The sequence below is a fragment of the Rhamphochromis longiceps genome, linkage group LG19 (genome assembly GCF_057381845.1).
Source record: "Rhamphochromis longiceps isolate RC_006_pf linkage group LG19, R_longiceps_female_GT1.1, whole genome shotgun sequence".
Taxonomy (NCBI): domain Eukaryota; kingdom Metazoa; phylum Chordata; class Actinopteri; order Cichliformes; family Cichlidae; genus Rhamphochromis; species Rhamphochromis longiceps.
The window spans coordinates 21,095,198-21,123,029 of record NC_140575.1 but is presented as its reverse complement, the minus strand read 5'-3'; the positions used below and the strand labels follow the sequence as shown (position 1 = coordinate 21,123,029).

General features: G+C 37.0%; 3 protein-coding genes across 7 annotated transcripts; 1 reads left to right on the top strand and 2 right to left on the bottom strand.

The window, feature by feature from the left end:
* Positions 1-613: 613 nt before the first annotated feature.
* LOC146646654 (adhesion G protein-coupled receptor F3-like) lies at positions 614-10,138 on the bottom strand. The gene is made up of 17 exons (XM_085392281.1): positions 10,110-10,138; positions 9,448-9,496; positions 9,227-9,356; positions 8,974-9,123; positions 8,727-8,836; positions 8,565-8,623; positions 8,355-8,479; positions 7,160-7,384; positions 6,544-6,801; positions 6,263-6,403; positions 3,899-4,007; positions 3,602-3,677; positions 3,209-3,388; positions 1,351-2,667; positions 1,218-1,259; positions 907-942; positions 614-826 (listed from the first exon to the last, which is right to left on the bottom strand). Exons 1-17 carry the CDS (start codon positions 10,136-10,138, stop codon positions 767-769), a joined length of 3,096 nt encoding a protein of 1,031 aa, XP_085248407.1. The 3' UTR covers positions 614-766.
* A 3,335-nt stretch (positions 10,139-13,473) lies between these two features.
* slc5a6b (solute carrier family 5 member 6) lies at positions 13,474-24,797 on the bottom strand. Of its 4 annotated transcripts, none has more exons than XM_085391045.1 (17): positions 24,699-24,797; positions 24,478-24,534; positions 22,674-23,133; positions 22,524-22,589; positions 21,547-21,598; positions 21,365-21,432; positions 20,933-21,087; positions 19,858-19,998; positions 19,390-19,519; positions 18,925-19,013; positions 17,438-17,550; positions 17,265-17,335; positions 17,100-17,186; positions 16,872-17,023; positions 16,691-16,797; positions 16,484-16,605; positions 13,474-14,472 (listed from the first exon to the last, which is right to left on the bottom strand). In XM_085391045.1, the coding sequence occupies exons 3-17, from the start codon at positions 23,019-23,021 to the stop codon at positions 14,335-14,337; spliced, it is 1,839 nt and encodes a 612-aa protein (XP_085247171.1). In that variant the 5' UTR covers positions 23,022-23,133; positions 24,478-24,534; positions 24,699-24,797; the 3' UTR covers positions 13,474-14,334. The 4 variants fall into 4 exon arrangements, with proteins under 4 accessions (XP_085247171.1, XP_085247172.1, XP_085247173.1 ...); XM_085391046.1 differs by having other exon boundaries at positions 24,478-24,552; positions 24,699-24,771; XM_085391048.1 differs by having other exon boundaries at positions 14,333-14,472; positions 16,687-16,797.
* cenpo (centromere protein O) lies at positions 24,410-27,803 on the top strand. 2 transcript variants are annotated; one of them, XM_085391053.1, is made up of 7 exons: positions 24,410-24,506; positions 24,768-24,902; positions 25,082-25,233; positions 25,714-25,864; positions 26,020-26,291; positions 26,747-26,906; positions 27,317-27,803. In XM_085391053.1, exons 1-7 carry the CDS (start codon positions 24,410-24,412, stop codon positions 27,424-27,426), a joined length of 1,077 nt encoding a protein of 358 aa, XP_085247179.1. In that variant the 3' UTR covers positions 27,427-27,803. The 2 variants fall into 2 exon arrangements, with proteins under 2 accessions (XP_085247179.1, XP_085247178.1); XM_085391052.1 differs by lacking the exon at positions 24,410-24,506 and having other exon boundaries at positions 24,776-24,902.
* Positions 27,804-27,832: the final 29 nt, after the last annotated feature.

The window sequence follows — 27,832 nt, the reverse complement described above, 5'->3', positions numbered from 1 at the left end:
GAAAAGTGAAAGATCCAGAGCCTATTTTTCAGGCTACTAAATTTTAACACAGTTAGTTACCAAGTGCACTGATTACAGTGGAGAACTGCTGCTAACGATATGGCCGAGGTTTGTATTTCATCTGCAAGGCCACACAAGCAAGGACGCCGTCAGAGGGCGCAGGATCGGCATGGCAAGGACTACAAAGCAGTTGGAGCAGTATGACATAAAGCCCAGTTCACACCTCAGATTCTTGTAATTTTATTAACAATAACCAAGAGTATAATCTTTATACATGACGAGTATACATTCTTGTTTTTGTGTGTTACAGAGAAGAGACAGGGTGACATGTTTATTGTACACAAGCAGCCCGTGAAGGGGTTTCAGTGGATGACACAGATGAGGAGTGGGCAGAACGGGACAAAGAAAACTTAAAAACTGAAGCAAGATGTGAGCCCAAATCCCATTTACAGAAATAAAATCCTCACGCAGGTTTTCTTCTATCCTTTCAGCTGAGAGTTTTTCTTCAGCTCTTTACTGCTAAGTGCTATTTAAAACATATTTAAAACATGCAATGTACAGTATTATTAAATCACATTTCATATGAATATGTATATTGAACAAAGAAACACAGATATGCATATAACAATTATGACAATTTCTGACTTGTATTACTCAAAATAAACAACAAAGAAACAGTCACATCAAAGAGTAAATGTAGCTCATGAATCGAATATATTTGATTTAAATGTAGTGTTTTGTGAGTATACATGTGTGCAGGTGTTGTTTAGGACTTTTTAGTTGTTGTTTCCAACTTTGTGGAGCTTTCGCTGATGGTTGGTGGAGCCTGCAGAACAGAGGAAACAGATGTGCGTCATTCATTATGAGTTACCACGGTTATTTACAAACAAGCTGTGGTTCACTTACTTTTTTCCTGAAAGAATTCAGCAGTGCTTCACGGGTCTGTGAAAATCAGAATAAAAACATTTGATGAAAAGATTTCCAAGGATATTTTTGATGATTGATGATAATAATTTCATTACAATAATTGAAATAACACAGAATAAACCTGAGAACAACTACAACAATAATGACATCGATTCAGCTGTGGATTTTAGATCATGCCATTGGCTTCAAACTTTAAATATATTCGAATATTATCACAGTGATACAGCAGCATCTAACTAATCCTAACTAAACTAGGTAGGCCTCTTATCTCTAGAAGTAAATGACTTTACCATTCTGTCCCCCAGGCACGTGGTCAACAAAATAAACAAACCCTAGAAATGAAAAACAAGCATTTTTTAAAAAAAGTAATGCTTTTAGCAGAACAGATATTGAGTCTGATCAGTTTAATAATTGTGACCATACCTGGAATGCATTGAGCACAACAAAAGCGTAGTTCACAGCTAAAGTCACAGCTCCAGCTGTGAGGTCCATAATAAATGTTGCAAATCCAAAAATCCATGGCAAACCAAAGATTGGAGTCAGAAGAATAACTGATCTCAGGACAGTTTTGGCAGCCTGTATTTCTTTCTCATGAGACTTTTCTGTGATCTTATGGTCTAAAAGCTTCATGATTACCACTATCATGGCAAACAAGTTGATGAAAACAATTATACCAACTGGGAGAATGAATGTATAGATGGTTCCTTTCAGAAGTCCAGAATAAACCAGCCAACATGTTTCCAAACTGAAATACGCGTCTTGAGCGCCGCCGTTGTTGGTGAGAAATGTGATGAAAACAATGAGAAAAGGACAAACGTAGCCCAGGATCAACGAGAACCTCAGATAGGTTTTCTTGCCCACTTTGTGAAAGAGAAAAACTGCCTGATGAAGGAGCATGGTGCTCAGGCTCAACATCCAAAAGAACATGGCCAGGTAGCAGAAATGCTTCAGAAGAGCTGCAATTCTACACCAGATTTCTGAAATGATCTCTGGTTGAGAAGATGCCAGAAAACAGCAATCTGCCACCAGCAAACAAAGAGAAATGTTCACGTGGGCGGTATGGCGCAAGTGTAGAGTATTTGTCTTGACTACTTTGCTCCAGACGATCAGTTCTATCAGGAGGCTGATAACGAGTGACACCACTGATGCAGAAAGTCCAGCGTACGTTATCTCGGTCATGTAAGGGATTTCAATGGGATACCGAGACATCAGAATGGCAAATGAAGTCAGATGATTGCAAGTGCACTCGTCAGGTTTAGAAGCGCCCCCCCATTTACATCCTTCATCTGTCCAATTGCTCTGGTTGTAGTTCCATGAGACACATTGCAGTTCAACATGGCGAGGCCTTTCTATGAGCAATGGGAACTTTAGTGTAATCTCAAGGTCTTTTCCCCGTTGAGTGGTTGTTGACACAACAATGCTGTTGATGTTAAATGTTTGTGTTGTATTGGGCAAATAGTCCTGCAGGTATTTGAATCCAGCTGTTTTTACAGTGCCATTTCCTGAGCTTCTAACAGTGACTTTGGCATTGAACACCGTATTGATGCATGTTTTTCCACTGCATGTGTCTATATGTATATTTTTATGATCAGAATCATTACTTATGCTTGATATCGCAATTAAATCCTCAACTGACTGCAGATATTTCTCAGCCAGGCTCTTGTTACTTTCAGGATCCGGTTTGCTCCATGAGTTTTCAAGAGACCCATCCAACAGATTACTAGATGAGGCCAGGAAATTCTGAAAAGAACAACAAAGTTTTGAGGGTGGTATAACTACGATGCTTAAAATGAATCGTAAAAGACTGAACTAGTCAAAGTTTAACACATGCAGCTTCTTAACTGCTTCCCTAGTTGGTCATTGATTGACCCTCGATTTCTTTGAGTAAACCACTGTCAAAACGAATAACTTGAGGTAACTGTTGTTGTGATTTGGCGCTATATTAATAGAATTGATTTGAATTGAATTGAACAATGGCTAAGGTGGTGACGTGTGGCTTCCTGTGGCTTCTTCACAATAAAAGGGACAGGGTTATTCAGCACTTGAACTCTTTTAATATGAAGTAACAGCAGCAGGAAATTCTTGATTTGCATTAGCAATGAACTAATTGTAAATAGTAAAACTGTTAATGTATTCAAAAAAGTGAATAAATAGATTGGAAATTTGTTTCCTTGTAACTCTTAAAGATTCCAACTTTACGTACAAGTATTTATACTTATTCATTTTAATATTTGTTAAAGAATTTAAATAATAATAAAAATAAAGCTTCTTTGATACTTACTTTAGTTGTGGTTACATTGTCTACTACTTTCAGTTTGTCACTCATGGTGCTGAGTACATCAACTGATGCTTTCACATTAGCAAAAGTGTTAATACGCACTGAATTTTGAGTGACATTGTTAAGGTTAGAAAATATTGTTTCTGCATTTTTATCTAATGCCCCAAGTCCAGTGTCAGAAATCTGTAACAAGAGCACATATGAATTAGTCAAGCCTAATTGTATCAGCTACAGTGAGTTTGACAAAAAGATGAACAACTTTCCATTTTTCTGTTGCGTAAAAATCTCGTTACAATTGGAGAATTTGTTGCTATATTAAGTTTGAGATTATTAAGTTACTTTCCCATCATATGGAAACAATTTCTTAACATAAATTATGAAACTAAGCTTACTTACTTTTGCATTTTGCAGTACGTTGTAGAGGTCTGAGTTCACACATCCTGACACCTCATCTTCCCATTGTTCATTTAAGCTGAAAATATGAATTTTAATATTGAATATCTTAATATCTTAAGTGTCACAAATAAATGTTCACTTATGAACTGGTCAAATGATGTCCCCAGTCACAAATGCAAACAATCATTGTTGGTGGACTCTTGGAGCCATTTCAATACAAAAAAATAAATAAAAATAGTCAAACAAATAACTGATACATTATTACATAATAAATATGATCAGCAGTTGGATTCTTACTTGCATTTCCTTGTTCTTTGCCCAGCAGAGTTTGTGCATTTTAAGACTGAAGTGAAACCAGCTTTGGTGTCTCCCCATACACCTTGAGCCCGACAGTACAGGTCACCTTCTGTTTTGGCGAAGAAACTTTCATACATTAACTAAGACAATATCAAAAGTTAATTTAGAGAATGGTGAGTTCAAATCAATTTCTGTTGCAGAAATTATATCCTATAATGTCTCATAAAAATTTGGTCTCTCCAGAAACACTCTCTCATCTTTGAAGTAATCAATATAGCCTGCATTCATTCATGATTCTAAAACACTCTCCTATTTTTTATATAATAAGTATAAGAAGCAATTTAATACTTTACCCCATTTTATTTTACACTGTACATATCACTATTACTATATCTATTATTACAAACTACTACTGTCATGGTAAAAAGAAAGTGCACCCTCTTTCACTTCAAAGGTTTTATATATCACAACAATATAAAATAAATCCTCTGGACCTTAACAGATTCACAAACTATTTAACTACAACCTCAGATACACAACATTTTTAATACATTTATATTCTGTGTCATTATTTATGTAACAAAATTTAAGTTACATGCAGAAGCACTGTGTCCACCCTCATTAAGTACACCCCATGATTCAGTAGCTTGTAGAACAACCTTTATTGTGGACAAACCTCTCCACGTTGGTCCTGTCTTTTCAAAGGACAGTGTTCCAGAAGTCCTGTGGTTTGTTCAGATGCAACTTTGCAAACCTAAGCCATGCTGTCAATTTGTTTTTAAAGAGAAGAGTTGACTCCTGACAGCCCTTCCAAACAAGTAACACTCATTCTGCCTTTTTGTAATTATATTGTGTTTAACATTAACATTTAACATGCTAACTGCGTCTGAGATGTAGCTCTTGGGTTTTTATGTAATTTGTCTGCACAGTCTGACCTTGGGTTGCTAGGATGTGCACTCCTGAGAAGATTTACGGCTGTCTTGAACATCTTCCACTTGTGAGTAATATTTCAGATTGCTGAATGATGGATGTTCACTTGTTTGGTCTTAAAACCCCACCCAGGATGGTGAGTAACAGTTGTTCCTGTAAGATCATTGTTGGTGTCTTTCTTATGTGTTAACACACTACTGAATGCTCCAGATCAGCAAACTGATCTGCTTTTACAGAGGTGCTCAAACTTACTGACTTACTCCCAAACTTACTCATGGCAGGGTACGCTGGTGATTAGGAAGTAGACCCAAAAGCAGGACACGGAGGAGGACAAAACTGTGGTAAACTATAAGCGAGCTGTTTATTGTGGCTGATGAAAACCAGGAACATGCAACAAGACATTATCAACAGTGGCAAGAACTACAACTAAACCTAAACTGGGCGAGACTGGCAACTAAGAATGAACTATGAAACTATGACAAAACTGTGATACCTGACCTGAACATGATAGTGAGCATGATAGAAACTGTGAGGAAAAACCAAGAGTTAAAACAATGAACATGCCCTGAACACAATCATGCAAAACACCAGAAACCCTGACATGACATGGGGGAAGTATAACAGATGACCTGACGATGACTAAACGGAAACACACGGACTAAATACACTCAACGGGTGATCAGGAGTAGAAAAATATGAGGGAACAGCTGACTAGAATGAACATAATGATGCCACAGTGGAAGTAAAACTAAAACAATGAACAAAAGTACCCTTCAAAGTAAAACAGGAAACATAATAAGACGCAGACATGACATGAGCTAAACAACATGAAACAACATGAGACAGACAACGACGTGGACATGGTGGACTGACGTGGAGAATGAACACTGTAGAAACATACAGAGGGAAAAGGGATACTGGAGATGAGGCAAGGACATAAGTAAGCACCTGAAGGGCGACGAGTGACACTTAACACAGGGGTTAAAACACAAGGGGAACTTAATCAACAAAATAACTAACATGGCAACCTAAAATGAGCTTTGGATAAATAAATGACAGCCAAACATAAACAATGAATATCAAAATACCAAAAAACTCAAAACACTGAGCCATACGGCTACAAATATCACTTCTTTTTATTTCTATTTCTTTTGATTTAATTGTAATTAATTATGAATACATTTTTGGGCATTTAAAATGGCAAATCTTTTGACTGTCCTCATTAAAGTAAGTAATTATTTATAAATATTTTAGTTGGTTTATCTTAAAATATCAGCAACTTCAGACAACTTTAGTGAAGTGGCACTTTTTGAATAAAACTAAATCAGATTTAAAAAAAAAATTCATTTATTTCTGCCAAAGACAAGAACTTTGTTGTAAGATTTTTTTTTTAAGCTATGTGTTTAATTCTTATTACAAAATACAATAACTTACCGCCAATGATGTTGAAGGGCACCGAAGCACTTTTAGTTTGCTCTTTTCTGTTTTTAAATATACACGTTGCTGTAGTTTGATTGTTGTTGTTTACACCACAGTCGATAATTTTTTGAGCCGAATAAATTTGTGTTTTGTCAGCTGCAAGAATGATACATTCATGTCATGGATTTTCATAACAGTTCTTGCAAAATAACTATTTTGAAATAAAATTATTTGGCAAATAAGAAAAGAAAAGAAAAGAAAAGAAAAGGAAAGGAAAGGAAAGGAAATATCCATACCCGAAGTTGCTGAATAATCTTTGAGGCCGTCACCATTCCATGAGACAGTATAAGGTTCAGTGCTATTATTTATCTCACACTGGGCTGCTACTTGGAGAACATCAGTTTTAGTTTTGCAGCGTGGAAATGATGGCACAGTGAAAACAGCAATGTCTGGCAATAGAGCTACATCCAGTACATCACTGCCTTTGTGTAATATGTTGATTGTACTGTCATTGCCAAACTTTTTGGTTTGTTGGTAGAGACACAAGTATGTTCCTAGAAAAAAAAAACGTGGTTAAAGCTGGTACAAGTAGGAATTAGATTTAATCCAGATAGTGATACTGAGTTTTTCAGCTCATAGTGCCAAACTAGTTAACCATTTAAAGCCTGAAACATTCCCAGAAAAAAAGTGAATGAAATATTTATTTAACATTCTGACATAAAGAAAAAAAAGAAAGAAAGAAATATCAAATTGCATATACAAGTTTTAATTTGTATCACAGTCGAGATGTAAAGAAAAATCTTTATTTCTTTATTTTTTAATTGCTTAAACATGTATTGTACAATTTATTTAGTTTTTTTCTGGGTTTACACTAATTATATAAAAGTCTCACATACATACAAACAAACATACCTTTCCAGAGTTCTGTCACTTTATTAAGCTGGATTTGACTCTCTGTTTTTGATAATGTTGTGACAGTTGAAACTGTTCCATTAGTTATGTCATATTGCCCATTGATGTTTGTTATACTCCACTGTGGTGTAGTTCCAAGGTCCTCCGTTGCTATGCAAGTGATGATTTTGTTAGTGTCCCCATAAGAGACCGGCATCTTGCCTGGCATTATTAAGCGGACAACACCTACAGAGAACAAACAAATGATAATCAGTTGCCATGGAAACCACATACATCTAGATGGTATGGCATATGGAAATACTGCCACCTTGCGGCCAGTCATTGAAACTTGAAAACCTTTACAGTTCCATGAACACCATAGGTTGAATAGCACTGCAGCTGCAGATAAACCATCTGTTTTAGAGGAAGGTCCAGAGGAGGTTGGAGATAGTTACCATCACGGGCTCATCCGGCCAGGATGAGACTGAACAGTCAGTACTCACTTGCAGGTTTTTTGTTTTATTGAATAATGAGCAAAGGAAAGACACACATGGACTGCTATCTCTCAGCTGCCGCCCCATGTGGGAGTGAAGAAAGAGTGAGCTGTAGGTGAGTGCAGTCCTTATATAACGGGTGACAAGTGAGTGCAATTAATGGAAAGCGCCACACCCAATCAAAGGTGAGGAAAAGAAAAAAGGTGCATCCGGTGAAGTGAATGTGCTAAAAGAGCCTTTACAACACCACCTTTAGAGCACATTATTATAAACTAAAACAAGATGCATGAGGTTCAGAGAGATTTTTGTCTCTCACTCATATTTTCTTGATCTTTATCAGAGTAATATGACTGCATCCAAAGCATTGTTGACCTCAGGTTATCATTTTATAATAGAAACAAAGAAATAAAATTGGGATTTTAGCGGGCAGCAATTTGTCAACGATTGAAAGGTTATTTAGCTGAACTGTTCCTTTAAATAAGAGCGTTAATAACAATTTACACAGTGAAAAACGTATTTATAATATGCATAAAATTTCATGGTAGTCCCTCCAGTAGCTGTCGAGATATTTCAGTCTGATATGTTGGTGGAGAATGATACTCAAGGAGCGCTAAAATGATATCTAAAACACAATCTAACAGAATTTATATAAAATTTAAGAAAAAAAAACCCTTCCGTCCATGTTGGAATTTACTGCGCCCTCCACAGGTAGTTTACATTACCTGCAGTCTCCATATCAAGCGAGGCTGACAGATTTCGGCTGATGGCTTCTGAAATGTTAATCAGAGTTTGTGAATTGACAGTGGAAGCGACGCTCATTGTAAAATCTATGAAGAGGCTTCCGAGCCTTCAATAAAAAACAAAGACAGATTTTAGTCACATATCTAAAATAAATTTAATAAAACATTTAATTTGTGATTGCACGAATATACCTGAATCCTGTAATGTTTAAAAAGTCAAATCCCCTCAGAGTGCTGTACGCTGTTTTCATCTAAGAGGTAACAAAGGATGGAAAAAAGAGTTAATAATAGTATTCTTTATTTATTATTGCGGTGATAAAGACATTATATATTTTTTAAATGACTGTTTATTACCTGTTTCATCAAGTCATTTCTGCAGTCTTTATAGTCCGTGGTTCCTGTGCCTTTCAGACACTTTTCATATTTGTTTGCCTGTGCAATTTTCAAAGATCCTGTAATGGTAACTGTGAGCAAGAAAATGTCAGTATATATATATATATATATATATATATATATATATATATATATATATATATATATATATATATATATATATATATATATATATATATATATATATATAATAAATATATATAAATACCTGTGGTGCTTAGGACACACTTTGCGTCTGCACTATTCAAAGTGCATGTTTCATTGCCGCAACATTTTGGATTAGACTGACAGAAAGTATCGCTCCATCTGTGGTCTGGGTTGCAGTGACATACCTTCCCGCCTGTACCATTTGTGCACACTTATAAGGACAAGAGTTATGCAGGGTTAGAGTTAGAGGTTATAAAAGTATTTTCTTCAGAAATCACAGCATGGTGTATGTGGAAGATTGGAAATTAGTTTACCTGTTGTCATTACAGGTGCTTCAACAAATGTATTGTTACACGTAAAATTCTTCAGTATGCTCGTGATATTTGCAATTGCACTTTTGTCTATTATCAGTTTGGCATAAAGCATTTGGGTTGAGTTATCAGCCTGTGAAAGAAAAGTGTTTCCATTTTTTTTTTTATTTCATGATACAGTTGATATTTAAGATCAAAATGTTTAATTGATGTAATCAACAAACCTGGCAGAAATTTATGCCCAAGATGTAAAGAAATAAAAAGGTCCACATCCTGTTTTTGGAAAAATAAATGATATTTTTAAAAAGCATTTGGCAAACAATAGCATTTATTAATTATAAATACTATAATTAAAATGTTGCACTTCCATGCAACACCAGCAAAAAAAATCTGCCTTTGCAAAGCTTAAAATGGCGATATGATTAAAGAGATGATAGAGCTCATTAATAAAGGAAAGAGAGAGGCCATTTTTGCATGCAGAGTGAAGCAGAGTCAGAATCAGAATACTTAACTTATCCCAGAGGAAACTTTGTGGTCACAATTGCTCCAAGACAGCAAGGACAGTAGTGAAAATTACCAACATTAAAAAATACAATATATTAAAAGCTAGCTCTAATACAAATTACTCTAACATATAAAAATCCTGATGTATTACACAAAAGAAATATAAAATAAGTTGAAATTGAGGTGCCCGTCTTATACTGACTGCCAGGGTTCATACTTCCAAAATTCTAATACCTCTTGAGCCATAGCCATCCACAATTCAGGATCAAATTTCAAATACATATTTAAGAAATTCCAAGTTTCTTAAAAACACTATTTTCAGCCAAATTATTTTTAAATGGTCACATTGAGGAAAATCATAAATACTTAAATTTTTACTAACCTGGTGTACAGGATGGTAGAAGGACCCATTAGAGCCCCAAAATGATGAAGGTGCACCAGGTATCCCTACTGCTGCTCACAAGGAAATGGTCAACAGAAGACTGAAGTATTTTTTAACGTGACAGCAGTAGATGACCTGTAGAGGTTACTGCAGATAGACATGCAAAGTAAAAAGGCTGTCATGTACCACTAATTTGACTATCAAAAACAGAGACTGAATGGTGTTTGTGTGTAATATGGTTTTCATTTTTGAAACTATGTGTACAGAAAGTGCAGTGTCACCTGAATAACTCCACACTACAGCAAAAGTGAAGTTTATTTATTAGATATGAGGCATAGTTTTTATGATGTCATATATGAAAAGGAGAGTTTTTATATCACTGATGTTTCCCTTCAAACAGTATTATATTGTTTATTCAGTGTTCAACTTGGTGCTTCAGAGTAACTTAAGCATGTGTTAATGTGAGGTTTATATAGATGGCTTTTGACTATAAGTGGGAATTTGTTTGGGTTTCTTGGAGTATTTTGTCTTGGACTGGGAGAATACACAAAGGATAAAAGCTGGATTTATAGGAGATAAACTGTTGCATTTACTTAGTTGCATGTAGCAACTAGCCAGTAGATAGCCATTCATTTTATTACACATTAATGTTTCACCCTAATGATTTTTCCCCTTAAATTCTTTTTGTTTGAACTTTGAACTCCTCCACAGGTCCTTATATGTCAATATCAGGTTGGTTGCCATCTCCTGTTTACCAGTGATATGTCCTTATTTGACACAAATCTCAACTCTCAAAGTAAAAACATCTTTGAGCGTAAACTGATGATCTTAAGTACATTTTAGTAAATTAACGGTCCAATCCCTTCTTAATGTATTATTGCATGTATTATGTGTTGAATAATTGATTGAATTGTTAATTTTCCTTCTGAATTTGTTGTACACCACCTTATCATTGAAGACCAGTGAGTACTGCATATATCTTAAAGCAAACTCTTTTCACATGACTGCAATGGCAAATCACCTCTATACCAAGTATCTATATTTACCCTTTACAGTTTTTACATAACCTTTATGTGCTAACAGACCTTATAATACAAACCATGTGTCGAGGACCGAGTGTATAGAGAAGCTTTGTAATGCAGAACTTTTATGGGTCCCTTTTGGATAATCATTAGTGGTCTGACCTTAAAATAAAGAACTCATTTGCTCTAAGTATATTACGAATACAAATGTTTAGTCAAATGAGATTTAGGAGCAACTGACAACTCTTTCTAGGCAGGGTGAACTGATAAAGAGTTCACCGCTAAACACATATTACACAAAATCTATTTGGAGAGTTATGGTATCTAACTCTTATTATTTGTTTTTAAATAATTAGCCTCAAATTTGATTTTTAGATTAAACATATGCAGTGACTTGACATCGCATTCAATTATATTTTCACAGGTGATTTAATATAGAGGAGTTCAACTGAGTTCAATTCCACCATCAGGCCGGGGTCTTTCTGTGTGGTGTTTGAGTGGGTTCTCTGCGGTACTTCGGCTTCCTCCCAAAGACATGCAGGTGGGGTTAGTTTAATTGGAAACACTAAATTGCCCATAGGTGTGAATACGGGAGTGAATGTGAGTGCGATTGGTTGTCTCTGTCTATGTGTTAGCCCTGCAACAGACTGGCGACCTGTCCAGGGTGTACCCTGCCTCTCCCCCTAATACAGCTGGGATAGGCTACAGTGCTCCCCACGACCCTGAAAAGTGGATGAATGTGTTACATACAAATAACTCATGTTTGATGAAAATTACTTATTAAACAGAATGAATGAAAAAAAAAATTACTTTTAGCTTTCAGTCGTTCCTATTCTGATAACACTGTAGTAGTAGTGTAATAATATATTTCTAAAATAATATTTTCATTCATCATCTTAACAATCTGGATATTATTTAAACCGATGACTTATCAGTTGGTTAAAAGAAAAAAGATAGTATTGGCAAACTTCCTTGTTTATCTTAAAAAAAAAAAAAAAAAAAAGGACATCCAGAATAAAAGCTGCTTTCTCCCAAACTTGATGTGAACATGCAAAACATTTCTTTTAGTTTGAATGTTGCAGAGAAGTCTAAATCTAACCAGCCACAACCGAAAACATGTGCATGAAGGGAGACTAAGTTGAAAAAAAAAAAATAGCGCATTCAAAATGTACAAGAGTAAAAAGTGTCTAAAAGCATAAATGATAATATTTTGTGACTTGAATACATGATTGGAATGTAGATCTTTATATTAACAACATTTTAATGATGTAACTAGCTGGAAAATAGCTCATATATTTAAATCCTAATACTGTTGGTGTTTTTCTGTCCAGTTACTTATTATATACATTGTACGGTACAGGCAAGTTAAGAAAAAAATCAAATTGCTTTAAGGAAAGTACGATATTATATTAATACAACTAACTCAGTACGATGTTTGAGTAAGTTTGAAAAATGTCTAATCATTTAAACACCAAGCCTGTATTTTTAATGCAAGCTAATTATAAATAGCACTAGTTGTAAATTTGGACAGGGACTCAATTTTTGTCATTTTGCCTCTATACACCACCCCAGTGGATTTTAAATCAAACAATCAATATGCAATTGAAGTGTCGACTTCCAACTTTAATTCAGGAAGTTTAACAAAAGTAATCAACTGTTTTCGAATTAAATACAATTTAAAAACAGTCCTCCAGCTACATTATACTGATCTTCATGTGTGAAACTTGTACAGGCCCGCTGAAATTTGCAACTGCAAAAATAAAATAAAAACTTAGGAAAACAAAACAAAACCCAAAAGGTTGATTCTGTTCATCTGGATGTCGTAGCGTTTTCAGTGGGAGAAACGTTTCGTCACTCATCCAAATGACTTCTTCAGCCTCAGCTGACTGCAGGTTTCCCCAATCTTATAAACAGTACGTTGCATAACGACTGAAACTAGCACCACTGAATGAACAGTGGGATGACATTGTTCATTCAGTGGTGCTAGTTTCAGTCATATCGACCAGTTTCACTGACTTTTTGAACATGTCAAACATAAGGAATCATTTGCGCTTCCTAACACTGAGACTGAGATGATTGTGTAGCTCTGGGTCAATTCCTTTTACAAAGTGTTGTGTTTACTTTAATATTTACTCTAAACTTCTTAAAGATGTGAAATTACCCCAGTATTAGAGGATAAAAATCAAATAAACAATTTCAATAATATAAAAAACTAAACTTTAAACATTTTCTTAAAACTTACAGAAACAAATCTATTCAAAACTACAGACAAAAAAAATGAATAAAAAAGTCAAAACATAAAACTACAAAAACTAATGAAAACAACACAAAAGACAACAACGTAACTATAAAATCTTTAATTCTCTTTAGAAAGTTTTGTACTTTTTCGGTCAAGTAATAATCAAACATTCTTAACAGACAAGGCTGTATCTTTTCACAGGACCATTTTTAAAACAGCCACAGTAATGCTAAACAGTCATCAAGTACAAAGAAAATATCACCATAAAATATGTTTACTTCTTTTCCTCTTATGTCAAGCTCCCAACGTATCAATTTTGACATATATCAGCATAGTTCAGCTTTTTAACATGTACTCAGGAAAAACCTTCCAGAAAGCAGCTAACAATCTGAAGTGAGTCTGTTATTCTTCACCCTACTTGCTGCAGTTTTTTATACTGTTTCAATAGGAGATGCTCAAATTTAACATGGCCAAAATATAATGAGGTTGGCATATGTGCAAAGTTTAGGTGTGAAAGTTGCCTCTATAGTCTTTGCTCATTTATGTCAAAGTGAGAGTGGATATTCCTAAGATAATCATCTCAGGGACTCAGCTTTGGCTCTGCTGTTTGCGAGGGGCCCTCAATCCGAATAAACCTGCTTAATGGAAGAAAAGCTAAAACGGATGTTTAACCGAGGAGCTGCCTCAGGGCCTAGTACAAGGTCAATTTGTCAGCTGCATTCACATAAAGCTGAGTAGAGTAGAGTATGTAAGTAAGACATAACTGACTCAGACACTGACAGGTTCAGCTGAGTCTTTTGACATAAATAGAAAAGCAAACAAACAAAAAATTCTGATGTTAAATGTTGAAAAATTTGTAGCTTTGAATGCTGCAGGCATCAATCTAATGTGGACAATATTCACAACTTCTACATGTAAATTTTTAGAGGGAGCTGAATAGAGCCTCTTGTGACAGACGTCGACGTCACACTGCGGTTTCATACTCTACGAAAGTCTCGGGAAGAAAATTTTCCCTCTCTTCCAGTGATGATCTATCTTCTTGTGGGAATGCCAGTCCATTACCTTCTTTGTGTTGTGAAGGTTGCCTCTGCGGCGCTGCAAGCTATATGTAGATATTTTTTTAATTTAAAAAGATAAAAACACACATAAGGAAACTGATTTTATCAAATATTCATACCTGTGAAAAAGCAGCAAATATTTAACAGTGATCATTTTGATTATAAAAACCATGTTAGTTAGCATGCTGACATTATGCTAAATGCTACTGGTAGACACTCTCTTATTCACAAGGGGTCTCCACAGAAGGTAGCTTTACATGTTCAATTTGGTATTTTATGCCAGAGATCCTTTCTGATAAAGCCCCAAAGGGGATCAAACCAGGGATGCTTCACATACTGCTACTGCTGTATTTTGTGCTACACATTTCCATAAACTGTTAGAATGACTGACTGCTGCCAACTTCTGAATTTTGACTCTAAATGATGCAGAGTAAATACGAACGAAATGCAAGCAAGCATACATAATATTTAGTATGTATTTATATTTAGGGAAGCAGCATTATATTCAGTGGTGCCTGAAGATGTTTACAGATAATCCCTCCCACCATCTCCAACATAATAAAAAAATGTCTCTGAGACCAGATTTTTACTCCTGCAAGAATACAACCTTTGACGAATCAGTTAGGATAAATTACTTATAATAAAGATGAAGGAAGTCACCCAGTCCTGAATCCTTTTAAGTCCTTGGAAATAGGTGAATGCACCTCTTTCAGTTTTAGTCTAAAAAGAACTATGAGTTTCTTACGTAGCCCTGACTGATATGAGGATTCCTTACACAAGACTGAAATATTCTTCATTAGAGTCTCTCTGATTATCTGATTAGTCTAACTGTTCCAATTCTTACTTTAAAACCAGAGGCTTTTCAGGTTGTAGCACCTACATTTTGCAATAGCCTTCATCAACCTGTCAGGTCAGCTCAATAAAAATTACTTTTAAATTTGCACGACTGAACAATCTGCAATTTGCAGTGTTAATCCTGGTGATTAGCAGTCAGTTAATAAATAAATCTAATCCGCAGGTTCATACATATCACTACTGGATGAGTTAATTTTTCATGTACTGCAGCCTGGCATTGCTTCTAGTGACGGCATATAGATATTTGCTCAATAATAAGAAAATAATTACATCCATGGCCTGCAAGCACTGCAAACTCATCCTTTTTCGCTTTCAACTCTGCAATGGGTTCATGATGCAGATGTGAAGTTTGTATGTGGACACTTTCTGTATTTTACAGGGTTAGAATAAAATGTTAATATGTGGCACTATCAGAGATGGAAAAAGATGCAAGAAAGACAGGACAAGAAAGGAAGGATGATTATTTTCAAAGGCGAGCACTGCTTAGAAAGTGAAATTTACATGCTTGGAATTTTAAAGTGTATATATATAATGTTGTAATTAACTTTAAAAAAATTTGAGTCAGATATTTATAAATAAATGATGTGTTGCTGAATTACAATTTCTTGCACAATGAACTGAAGTACACTAATTCTGTGTTATACAAAGACTGGATGAAAATATCAGGAAATTTAGGACAGGCTAAACTGGTTAGTTTGGAGTAATGTGTTAAAGTTTACAGTGCTGGACTGTTTACATCTAGGTAGCTGACACGAATGTATATTCAAAGTGACGATGCTGATTAGATTCACTGAATTGTACCTTTCTTATTGGAAAGGTTTAGGTGTTGGAAATTAGTTATAAAGCTTGTGTAACAGTTACTAATATCATGCAGAATTCGGTTGGCTAAAAAGGGCAGAAAGAGCAAAACAAATTATTCTGATTTATTTAAAGTGATTTAGTTTCCCATGCTGCACCACTACGCCCAAGCTGCCAAATCCCACTTTAGCCGCCTGCAAATCATGATCCTGAAAAGAGGCTCTTGAAAAAAGTCCCGCGCTTCCAAATTCTAGTAAACATTTCAAAACATCATCTCTGTCTCACCGGGGTTACACAGTTGTACCACCATCTTTACTTAATGCTTTACTATTATTCTACTGCAAATACATCATATATAAATGTTGCAAGGTTCTTTGCTATTAAATCGATCCTTTCACTCACCGTTTGTCCCAGTGGAGTCACACAGCAGAGCTTCTTCTTCAGGTGTTCAGGTAGAAAACAAAAAAGTTTTCCTAACAGGGGATAGAGTGTTCCTGGCATCACATCTTCTTCCTTTGTTGGGCCTAAGAAACATAATTAAGAATTTCTAATAAAAATTTTATAAAGAAAAGTTATGGACAATAAAGATATGCATAAGAACTCACCTACCTGTGAGAAAGCTGATAATCAGGCCTATTAAAATGACTGTAGTGCAGTTAAAGCCACTGTACCACATGTAGGACAGGGAGTAAAATCTCTTGAGTCCAGACGGTTGGCTGAAGAACAAAGAGATGCTTAAGGAGATGATCAATGAGGAGAGGTCACAGTGTGCAGCCGGAGTGATCTGTACCTCAGAGTGGTATTGTTGAACGCTGTCTGAATAGCAATAGTCGCATTGGTGCCGCATTCGAGTGGTAGTGGTCTTGTGCTACGATTGAGGATGCTTCCAATGCCGAGCCAGAAAGCCACAACCAGTCCTGCACACAGACCTACCAGAGCTCCCTGGAAACAATTACCAAAATAAGTTAATAAATAAATAAACAGCATTATTGTGAATTTACGTTAGAAGTCAACTTACGATGGAGTTGGCCCACGGGAAGAACATCCCGAGACAAAACAGACCAAGAATAGGACCACCAACCATGCCGAAGATTTTCAAAGCCACCTAACGTTAAATATGATAAACAATCGGTCCAAACATAGAAGTATGTTGATTATAAAGTTATAACCGGTGCGAGCTTACCTGTAAAACCGAATCACCCATGAGGTGAGTGAGATATGCCATGGCCAGGCAGAGCAGTCCATAGGACATAGCTTATTAAGGAGACACAAGTATAAACTTTAGGGTCAAAGCATCATTTTCAATTCACTGCTTTAATTCACAAATTGCAACATTTAAAGCTTCAGAGAGCAGACCTAAAACTTTGGACAGCAGGGTTGCTCTCGCCTCAGTCATGGCAGGATATTGCGGTTTGATGAGGTCTTCCATTGTTACAGTAGCTAATGAGTTGAAGGCCGACGATATGGTGCTAAACAAGAAAAGGGAAAAAGGGCGTGTAACTTTAAAATGCAAATTAAAGGCATGTTTCACCTCTTGGATTCTAGTTACTAAATCATTACAGCAATAAGAGTTGATGTAAAAGATAAACAACCGCAGTTACCACCTTGTATTATAGGTCTGTACCAAGTCTTATCTTTGAGTCCAGGTGAACTTTGGTAACAAATTTGAGGAAATTCTCCTATTAATTATCTTCAAGAGATAAAGAGAATGGAACAGTGTTTCAACTCCACAACAGAGCTATAAAGCAAGCTCCACATAAACAGTCAGGTTCTCTTTATGTTTACTCGCTTGAGAAAACCTACAATTCCTATCAGAGATAGACACAAATATGTGACATCTGCGCGTTAGAGCTCTGAAACTTTCAAACTTGCATTTAAAAGATCAAAATTATGCAGTGTGTTCAGTTCTGAGTCAGTAAAATGGACACCAGGAGAGTTTGTCACAAGATCAAAGTAAAAGTCACTAAAAGTCACATCTGTAGATAAAATGACCTACAAATGAAACACAAACATTTACATATTTTCTGTATCACCAACTTCATAAATGTAAATTCCAGTGGCAATGAGACTAGCAGCTGTAAAATTATAGCAACGGTTTGTGCTGCTGTAACTTTATAGCTGGGCTTAAACTGGTGGCGTTACTAAGCTACATCTCTACAGGTAAAACTGGTTCCTTAAGCAGTGAATCTGTACAACACTTAAAGATTCTGTAAATAATAGAAATAGTGAAAATGAGTCACTTCCAATTGTGAACATAACCTGTTCCAGCCCAGGTTAGCTGTTCAGCAGAAGTTGCTATGGTGATCTAACCTGAAAAGAGGGCCACCTTTATGGTATTCTTCATGACAAATAGCCTACAAATGCAGCAGGTTATTCACACTGTAATGTATGACTTTAGACTCAGCATAGCACACTAATCCATTAATCTTGGTTCGTAGTACACCCCCCAGGTTCACTCTGTGTGTGTGTAGGAGCAGTACCTGTGCCCCACTGACAGTGAAACTGCATCACAAAGATCAGCACAGCCACAAATTACAGCAAAAAAAAAAAAAAAAAAAAAAAAAGAATTTTTTTTTTTTTGTCTCTTCACTTTTAATGAGAGTGAAAAACCTGTTTTCCTTTTGGAAATGTGAGTTAAAATGTTTCCTATTTTAACAAAGATGCATGTAAACATCATGCAACGTTGGGGTCATGGACAATTATTGAAAATGTGTCCATACGTGACGATGAGTAGATAATGCAGGTATCATGACAAGCCTAAAGCTGAGGGATGAAATACTGTGGAAAGAGGATTGGTAGTAAAAATTATTCTGTCTCTGCAGAAACTGTGGAAAGTCCCGTACCTGAGGGCTGCACTGAATAAACAAGCAATGAAGAGTCCAGGCAGCCCAGGCAGACCGTGCAGCATATCCATCACAAAATATATCACCATCTGTGGGAAACAAACTATAAACATATCTTCCTGGTACCTTCAGTTCGATTTGCATAAATGTACAATTTGCCAGGAACAAAACACATATTGTATCATCTCTGATGTCCAAAACACACTAGAGAGACATGAGTCGAATGTAATGAAAGGTATCACTATAAAATATGCAAATACCAATGCTGGGTTTTTTTGTGCTCTCAGGGGTACTTTGTTTAATTCGGCACGAATATTTTTGATCATCCTTCATATTTCACTTCAGATTTTGTTTACTCCAGAGAAGAGTATGACAGTTATGCAATATTCATCATGGATGGATGGATAGATGGATGGATGGATGGATGGGAACACTAAAAACATTACACAGCACAGTGCAACTCACTGCATCCCGTGAAGAACTGGCCAGCTTGTCAGAGTGGTCCTCTCCACAGTAACGTGCAAACATGACCAGCCCCATCACACAACTTAGAGCCAGAGCCAGCTGCAGGGAGGGAAAAACCATGTAGCAAGACCTGCAGGAGGTTGGGAACATAATAAGGTGCTAACTTTGAAGTCAGCTTCTTGTCATTTTCTTTTTATTTCACTCATCCTTTTTGCAGATGTTTTTTTCATGTTTTTTTGGAGCACCCTCCTTTAAACTTGCAGAGCAGAGTGGCTAACACATATAGCTAATCTAACAGCCACGGGATTTAATAAAGCACATGAATACATACAAGCTAGCTTGAAATAAAATATTGAGAGGCTCATCTACCGTCTCCTTCCATCTCTGTTGTGTCATGAATAACTGTAGAACATATTATCAATATGAATTCACAAGAATCTTTGCTTTAATATCAAAGCCACTGCTTACCTGACAGCCTCTTTCTCTGTGCGTGAGCTGAGGTATCTTTGGACCTGAGCCTGGTTCACACCATACAGGGACAGCATGAGGAAGACCCCACCGACCCCAAGAGTCCAGAAGGTGTGTCTCTCTGTCGGATCTGGGTTTAGACTGTATCACAGGCGAGAGAAAGAGAGAGAGAGATGCGGTTTAAAGACTATATCTTATGAAATCAAATGCATGGACCGGAGCTCTTTCCAACAAGCCTCCATGTAGAGTAAACTTGCAGCAGCAGGTAATGATTCCAAATATACTATTTGAAGAATACAGTCCTGGGTTAATTTAATAAAAAAAGCAATAGCCGACAAAACCTTTCTTAAAACTGCAGAAACAAAGATTTGCAAGTACTAAATATTGAAGAGAAACACATTCAAGCTAGATTTGATTTTTTTTTTCCTCCCTCTACTAAATAAGTGGAGGTTTTAATGCCACCTGCAGTACTATAACCTGCATTTAACTTGTAGGATAGGTGAAGGATTGTTTTTCGTTTGTAAGACAGTCTGCAAACATTTTTTCAGATTTTCCGCATCCATGTAAATTCAACCGCTACTTTGCTGAAGTAGCCTCAGGTGCCAACAGACACATTTTTACAGCTCCCATGGAGCCAGGTGATATTGGTTTCCATCTGCCAGTCATTGTTTAGAATGCAGATACATTTTAATAACCAAATGCAAACCTAATTTCTCACCAGAAAAACCGCACTGTGGTTTTTAAATGTACGAGCTACAACAAAACAAAGCATTAGATTTCAGAGTGCTTTAATTCTGCAGCTGTTTGAAAGACTGTTAGAAAGAAGGAAGTTTCGTGTGGTTGCCGGTACGAAAAATAATGACAGCTTTATTGGAGTGTGCGATGTATTTGACTATCATCTGGATATATATGCCGTGTATTTTATTTCCCCCCCCCCATCTTCATCTGCATGCAACTAATGTGTGCTCAGTGTTGTACACCCCAGAAAGCTTTCAGTATCAAATATCATGCCCCTTGCCTGCATATTTCACATATTCATATAGAGTCGTTTCCATTAAGCAAACTTCAAACGCACTCGAGGCCAGAGATGCGGTTTCCCTCCCAGACTTTCCTCCAAACATCAGCCACTCCTCCAGTCTTCTGCACTCCCACCACAATGACAGCCAGCTGCCCTGCAAACATCACAACAGTCTGAAAGACGTCTGTCCAGATGACGGCCTTCAAACCACCCTGAGACAAAAAGGCACCGAAAGCATTAAAAGGCTACATATGTGAATCAAGAAGTATTCAACTGCTACTCAGAAATAAAGACCCTACTAAAAAATATTTATGGGTATTTTTTGCAGGTTTTTTGTCAGTTCTTGCAAGTTATTTTTATAGAGTAGCAAAGGCAGTGTTGACAGAAGAGCAAGTCATTCCTATCAGGTTAAGCTCAATAAAATCACTCTCAATTTATTCAAAGCCCTTGTAGATGGCTGATTCAAACTGAGCCTGTGATGTAACTCACCAGTGTTGTGTACAATGTGCACACGAGTCCAGTGGCCAGCACTGTTCCCCATAGTTCAAACCCAGTGACTGCAAAAACAGAGACAGAGAGCAACCCACTGAACTACAAGAATTATTTAGTTAAGTTCAATGAGAAAGTAAAAAATAAATAAATAAATAAATAAATAAATGACCTCTTCTTACCTGCATTTAGTGCAAAGGCAGGAGTATACACACAAACTCCCATATAGATAACCTGCAGTCGGGCAAAAAGAAAATGTCAGCTTCACAGAAAAACCTTTGAACTTTAAGGCCTTTATATTATTGAATGCACTAAAGCGGTCCACTAAATGTGCAAAGTGACATTAAGTTTATTATCCTTATAGCTGAGAGTAAAAAAAAAGAATATTTACACCGCTTTATTATATCTGCTTAAAATAAAACTAGAGCTGGTACAACATGACATAGCTACTGGGTATCAGTCTTCCTCTTCTCCTGCCTGCTCTCTTTAAAGGTCGCCACAGTGGATCATCTGCCTCCATCTCACACTATCTCTAACATCCTCCTCTGTCACACCAACCCTGTGTATGTCCTCCTTCAGTACATCCATAATCTTTTCTGTGGTCTTCCTCCTTTCTTCCTGCCTGGCAGCTCCACCATCAACATCTTTTGTCCAGCATATATCGCTTCTCTGCACACGTCCAAACCATCTCAGCCTTATCTTAACTTTGTCTCCAAACTGCTCAATCTAACCTGTCCCTCTGATGTAGTTATTTCTAATCTTGCCAATTTTGGCCCCTCTCAGTGAAAATATTAACATCTTCAACTCTACCATCTCCAGCTCCATTAAACTTGTCCACCTTCTCTAACCCTGTCATTTACACTTATTCTGTCTTTATTTTTACCAGTTGTAAATTTAAAAAAATTAAAAAAAAAAAAAACCTGTAAGCCTAAACTTATTTTTTGGCACCATCCCTACAGAATCCGATTATTATAAAATGTTATGTTACATTTAAAAAAAATTCTTAATAGGTTACACAAGGGAGGTTATTTATATTTTACTCCTGTGAGAAAGACAGCAGTTATGTTATATTTGTAGCTGTGGTATTTGAATATCAAATATTGGGAAAAAACCTTGCATCAGCACATCCTGTGTTATTGCACTGCAGTGCTGCACTCACCATTTGAAAGATGAAGGTGAAAGTTCCACATATGCGTACTGCTTTGCTGAAGCGCAGCTCAAGATACTGTGAAACAAAGCAGCATAAGAAATCTAAAGATAAGCTTGCTTTAAATGAGTACTGGTGAAAAATGAAAATGCTTCGGCAAACCTGGTAAGCGCTTGAGACGCGCAGTCTGTAAAACACTGGAATGAAAATGTGAGCTGGAATGAAGAGGCCCAGGATGTAGGCGCAGCCGATGAACCAGTACTGAGTGCCGTGCGTGTAGATCTCTGCTGGTACGCCAATGATAGCCACGGCCGACTGGAACGAGGCAATGAGCGAGAGGGAAACGGGGAGGCAGCCCATGCTTCTGTCTGCCATTAAGAACTCTTGAGTCGTGCGCTGACGCCCACCAGACAGAGCGTAGTACAGCCCGATGCCCATAGAGGCAGCGAGTAAGACGGCAAATATCACATAGTCTATAACCGTGAAGAACTTCTGGTCGGACGGGTCCATCTTGATTGTCTCCTGGCTGCAGTTTGAGAAGATTGTGTGCTTCTTCACACACACGGTCAGAAAAATAGGAAACGTCCTTGTTCACACCCATCAGTCATAACAGTCCAAAAACCTTGAAGGAAACAAAAAAAGCTGAATAAATATGCATGTGGGCTGGCTGTTAAAGGTTGGTGCTTTGAATCCTGGGCAAGATACTAAACTCAAGTTGCTCTCTGATACATCCATTCGAGTATAAATGTCAGACAGAAAGCATTTAAGCATTAAAAAGTGCTTGTATGAAAGGGTGTGAATGAGTGAGTGCTCAGATTAGAAAAGTGCTATTTAAGAACCTGTCTATTTATCATTTTCATGTGAGGTGATCTGCTCAGATATCCAGAGTTATTATTTATATTATGTAATATTATTCTATTCAGCCCTTTTCTGCTTATAAAATTTAAAAAAACAACAACAACTTTGCAAAAGTTGGAGAAGAAACACATCTGCACACAGCTGATTTCCTTGTGCTTTTCTTAGACATTTGTGCTCCTGCTCAGACAAACAGATTCAGCACTGAGTCTGCTGTCACTAAACTGTAATGCTTGCATCAAAGCACCACTGCTACATGAGAATATCACCAATCTGTGCAATGTAAAGCAGACAAACTGAAGTCACGTAACCTCTCACTATGTCAACTTTTCCCTGCTTGTGCTGATCCAAAAATAATGTCAGCTGTTTTGGAAAGGGGGAGGTTCCTTGCTCCTGAGCTACAGCAGGAACCAGTCACTGTGAGTTTTCAAGGTCAATGACATCAAACGTTTAAACAAGCGCTTCCAGCTGTGGCGAAGAGGGGTTAAAAGGTCATTTTAAAACGTGTTTTCCTATCAGAATATACAGCCAATAAAAAATATTTCAGTGGAATGTACTATAAATTGCAGTATTTTTAAATTGACTGCTTAACTAAATCAAGAAAAATTACCTAGAAGATTGTTTTCAAAACATTTTGGGGTTTTTTGCATTACAAATAGGTGTCACTCAAGAGTCCAGGGTGGCATCCTCATGTATCTTGTTTTGATTTCCTTCCACATTAAAACAGACTGAAGGTTGAAATCCTTTCATCTGGCCGGGAGCCAGATTAGGTATTAATATACTGTAAAAATCTCTGCTGATCAATTAATTGATCATTTTGCCTCAAACCCCACTAAGGAGGTGCACAAAATACAAGGTCACAAAAGCCTCGTTGTACTATAGCAAAGCATGATGCAGGATTTTAAAAGTGACTTTAATTTGACTTGGAGACACTGTTGCTGTAGCTTTGATATTTTAGTTATAAATAACTGTCCCGTGACCGTCTGTAACGTTATCTGCATAACTTGACTGGGTATGAAGGAAATGGCCCTAATCAAGACAGCATGGTGTGTGAGAGGAAACAGTGTGCTAGCGGAGACAGAACAGGTACAACAGCATTGAGCAGGGTTACCTTTACAGGGCAGCACTGTGGGTATCCGGGTGAGTGTAACCGTCACCATGCCTTTCACTGAGACGTTCAAGAGCACTGCGTTAGTTAAAGCTTGATGAGGAAGGTATTTCCATGAATGAAATCACGACTTTATGAAAATCAAGGGTTGTATTTTCAAATAAACGTGTGTCTTGTGTGTTTAAACTTATGCTATGTTGAAAAAAGGACTTGAACACACTTACCATGCTAATCTGTCGCTCCATTGCTCCATGTGATCGCAAACTGTTTTTAATTTTCTTCCGGGGTTGAAGAAGTGGGCGGTGTGGTGACGCAACAGCCGCCAAAATCAAAAACTTGCAAGAGGAGTGGATGTTTACATCGGATCAAGTACGTACAGAAAAATAAAGAAAAAGACTCGGGAAACATGGAGGGAGCACCTGCGAAAGGTACCTCGGAGCGAGAGCTTTTAACTAGCTTAGCGACACCGCAAGCTAGCTTATAAAGAACATTGTTGTGATGCAAAGTTCGTTAGCCTGCTAATGCTATGAGCTAATGTCTATTAGCCCAACAGTAAAACATTCATTTGTGTCCTTTAGAAGTTAGTAAATGTGTGCTTTATCCTCAGGTGTTTTGAGTCACCTGAGTCTGCTGGAAGTTAAAGCCAGGAGTCGTAAAACTCAGCTTCAGCAGCACAGTCGTGTGATGGAGCTGAAGGCTAAAGTTGAAGCACTGAAGACCCAGAGAGAGCAGCTGAAGGCACAGATACAGACGCACCAGGTTTGGGGGCTCATGATGGTAGAAGCTAACTTAGCGGACAAATATTTACGCAAAACACGTGATAAATTTATAAAATTATAAGCCGTATTTATATTCATAAAATATACAGTTTATAGTACGATTACATTGAAATATTTATCAAGATATAGTAGTTTATGTTAGTGTTTTACTTATATACTACAGTAGAGTACTCATCCTTACCTGACCATTTTCAGAAGAATATTGTATTTCTTTGTTAAGCCATTTAACACCGATCTATAAATCATTCAAGCATAAAGAAGGTACACAACTCGAGAGATGAACCACTGTTTGACAGGCATATAATAGTATTTTTGATTGGGATTCCGATCCTGATTGTTTACTTAGGTGTGAGAAAGCAGTGATAAACCAACTGATTTCATGTTAATATGATGCTCACATTTGAACTGGGTCTGAAACGTTACATCACTTTCACATGCTGGTTGCACTTCCCTGTTACAGGACCTCCAGAAACTGAGGTTGGCTATGGACAAACAGTGTGCAGATGAAGAAGAGGAGAACATGGAGGAAGAGTCGGAGAACTCAAAACTTTTGCGGCTCATGGCCAGACACACTCAGCTGAAAGATCTTCTACATGCTCATCACCTCATTGGTATCAGCCTAACTGCAGTATTATTTCCTCTGGTTCAGTGTCACCTGGAGATGTTTTCACTGACTTTTTCCAGTGTGTCTCATATTTCAGATCTTTATTGGTCTGTTTTAATCCTCTCTTTTTTCCTGCTCTGTTTTATTTGCTGATATCATCAGGTGGGTATGACATCATAAAGACTCGCAAGGGGAAAGGAGCGTGCGTATCTATCGCAACGGCCTATGAGGACATCTTCTTAGACACCTTTAACCTGGAGATTGATCTGAAGCCAACTGTAAAGATTAGTCGCCACAACATCCCTCCCTTTATTCCCCTAAACAACCTTGCTGAGCAGAACAACATGCAGACAGACCTGAGGGTGTTTCTGGATACCCTCAGCAAACATCTCAACGCCTTTGCTGGTCGCAAGCAGCAGCTGAAGCTTGTTAAGGTGCCAGATTTCACTTTTTTAAATTATATTTCACCATATCCCTCAGTAGCTGATGTTGACTCCATCATGTCAGCATTCTGGGAGGGCAAAGCCATCTGTTGCAGGACTCCATGTTTAGGTGGCTGAAGATTTTTTTTTTTAAACATATCTCTGGCTGGACGTTTGGGCTTGTTCTACTACAGAATTAATTTACACTTTGATTAAATTATGAATAAGAATATAACAATCAAAAGTACCCTAAACAGTTGCACAGTTCTTTTTATGAAACCTGTAGTTTTGTTGGTGAACAGTAGAAACCGTGGAGTTTTGTTCCATTCGTAAATTTTGAAAGCCAAGAACCCATTAATGTTAAGCACAAACTATTTATGGCCTTTAAAGCACAAAACCGTTTTGTATTCATTGCTATTTGTTTTAAAACAATATCAAATTGACCCTGTTTTGCTTTTTGTTTATAGGAGAAACATAAGTCTGTTGAGGTGATGGAGAGTAATGTTTTATGTTCACTACTGGTGCTGTTATTCACTGTGCCGAGAGAAAAGACAGCTGTGCTCTGCACACTGGACTACACGGACCACACCAGATGTCTCCCCACACGAGTCCATCTGGAAAGTGAAGGTAGGAGTTTCACATTCATTTTTGTTTTAAATGCAAACTCAGTCCCATTCCCACAGGCGTATGATGCAACATGCTTTTACGAACATTTGTGGAAGTAATGGTCATTGTAAAGCGGTCACTGAATTGCAAAAAGGAAGCTTGTGAAATCCTAGATATTCAACCATCAGCTTCAAGTATATTAAAAGTGGAAGTGTTCAGGAGCCACAAGAGGTCAGCCACAAACGGTTCATGAAGTGACAGGACTGTTTCAGTGGCTGAGCAGACTTTTGCTGTAATGCGACCCGATACTTTTGTCCATTTAATAGATGTAGAAAGTCTGTTTACAAACATGTGATGTTGTTGTTAAAGACACCCATAAAACTTAAATTTGGTAATGTTGTTTAATGTTGATTTCCTTTTGTTTGTTGCAGACAAACAGCTTCCCGATTCTCCACAGTGGAAGAAAAACTGCACCTTACTTATGGAGACTCCTGTGCACAAAGCTTTAATAACCATGAAGAAAATGGGAAGCATTGCTTAATTTATTCACTAATATGTATTAAATGAGTTTTGCTGTTGCATTTTGCTAAAAGAGTAATGTACTTACTCATTTTTCATTTTTGTTTTTAAGGTATTAAATTGTAAGAAAGTGAAGTTTCCAAATGTTCAAGCAAAAAGTCTTAAAATTCAGGCAATAAAAGTCATATTTGTGATGCGATCGCTGTTTTTTTTGTCCCTGTCTCTATATACATGGTCTGTAAATACTGTCTCTGATGTTGCTATTAACTTGTGTGTAACGTCAACCTGCCAGAGGGTCTACAGATGGAAATTAGGCTATAATCTGGCATAGTTACATTTGTTAAAATGTTCAATAATATGTATTGTCCCTCTTTCTAATAAAGAAAGGAAAAACATCAATTTTATTTTATTTTTTTTATTATTTTGCA

Excerpts from the sequence above, each read along its gene's own strand:
- LOC146646654 (XM_085392281.1), bottom strand. The coding sequence starts at position 10,138 with ATGGGTCCTTCTACCATCCTGTACACCAG. Across the intron at positions 8,624-8,726 it reads GAAATGACTTGATGAAACAG|ATGAAAACAGCGTACAGCAC; the intron begins GTAATAAACAGT and ends GTTACCTCTTAG. Across the intron at positions 6,802-7,159 it reads AGTGACAGAACTCTGGAAAG|GAACATACTTGTGTCTCTAC; the intron begins GTATGTTTGTTT and ends TTTTTTTTCTAG.
- slc5a6b (XM_085391045.1), bottom strand. The coding sequence starts at position 23,021 with ATGGACCCGTCCGACCAGAAGTTCTTCACGGTTATAGACTATGTGATA. Across the intron at positions 21,599-22,523 it reads TCACCTTCATCTTTCAAATG|GTTATCTATATGGGAGTTTG; the intron begins GTGAGTGCAGCA and ends GCCCGACTGCAG. Across the intron at positions 17,551-18,924 it reads TTATTCAGTGCAGCCCTCAG|CACCATATCGTCGGCCTTCA; the intron begins GTACGGGACTTT and ends TTTCTTGTTTAG.
- cenpo (XM_085391053.1), top strand. The coding sequence starts at position 24,410 with ATGGTGTGTGAGAGGAAACAGTGTGCTAGCGGAGACAGAACAGGTACA. Across the intron at positions 24,903-25,081 it reads GGAGGGAGCACCTGCGAAAG|GTGTTTTGAGTCACCTGAGT; the intron begins GTACCTCGGAGC and ends CTTTATCCTCAG. Across the intron at positions 26,907-27,316 it reads AGTCCATCTGGAAAGTGAAG|ACAAACAGCTTCCCGATTCT; the intron begins GTAGGAGTTTCA and ends TGTTTGTTGCAG.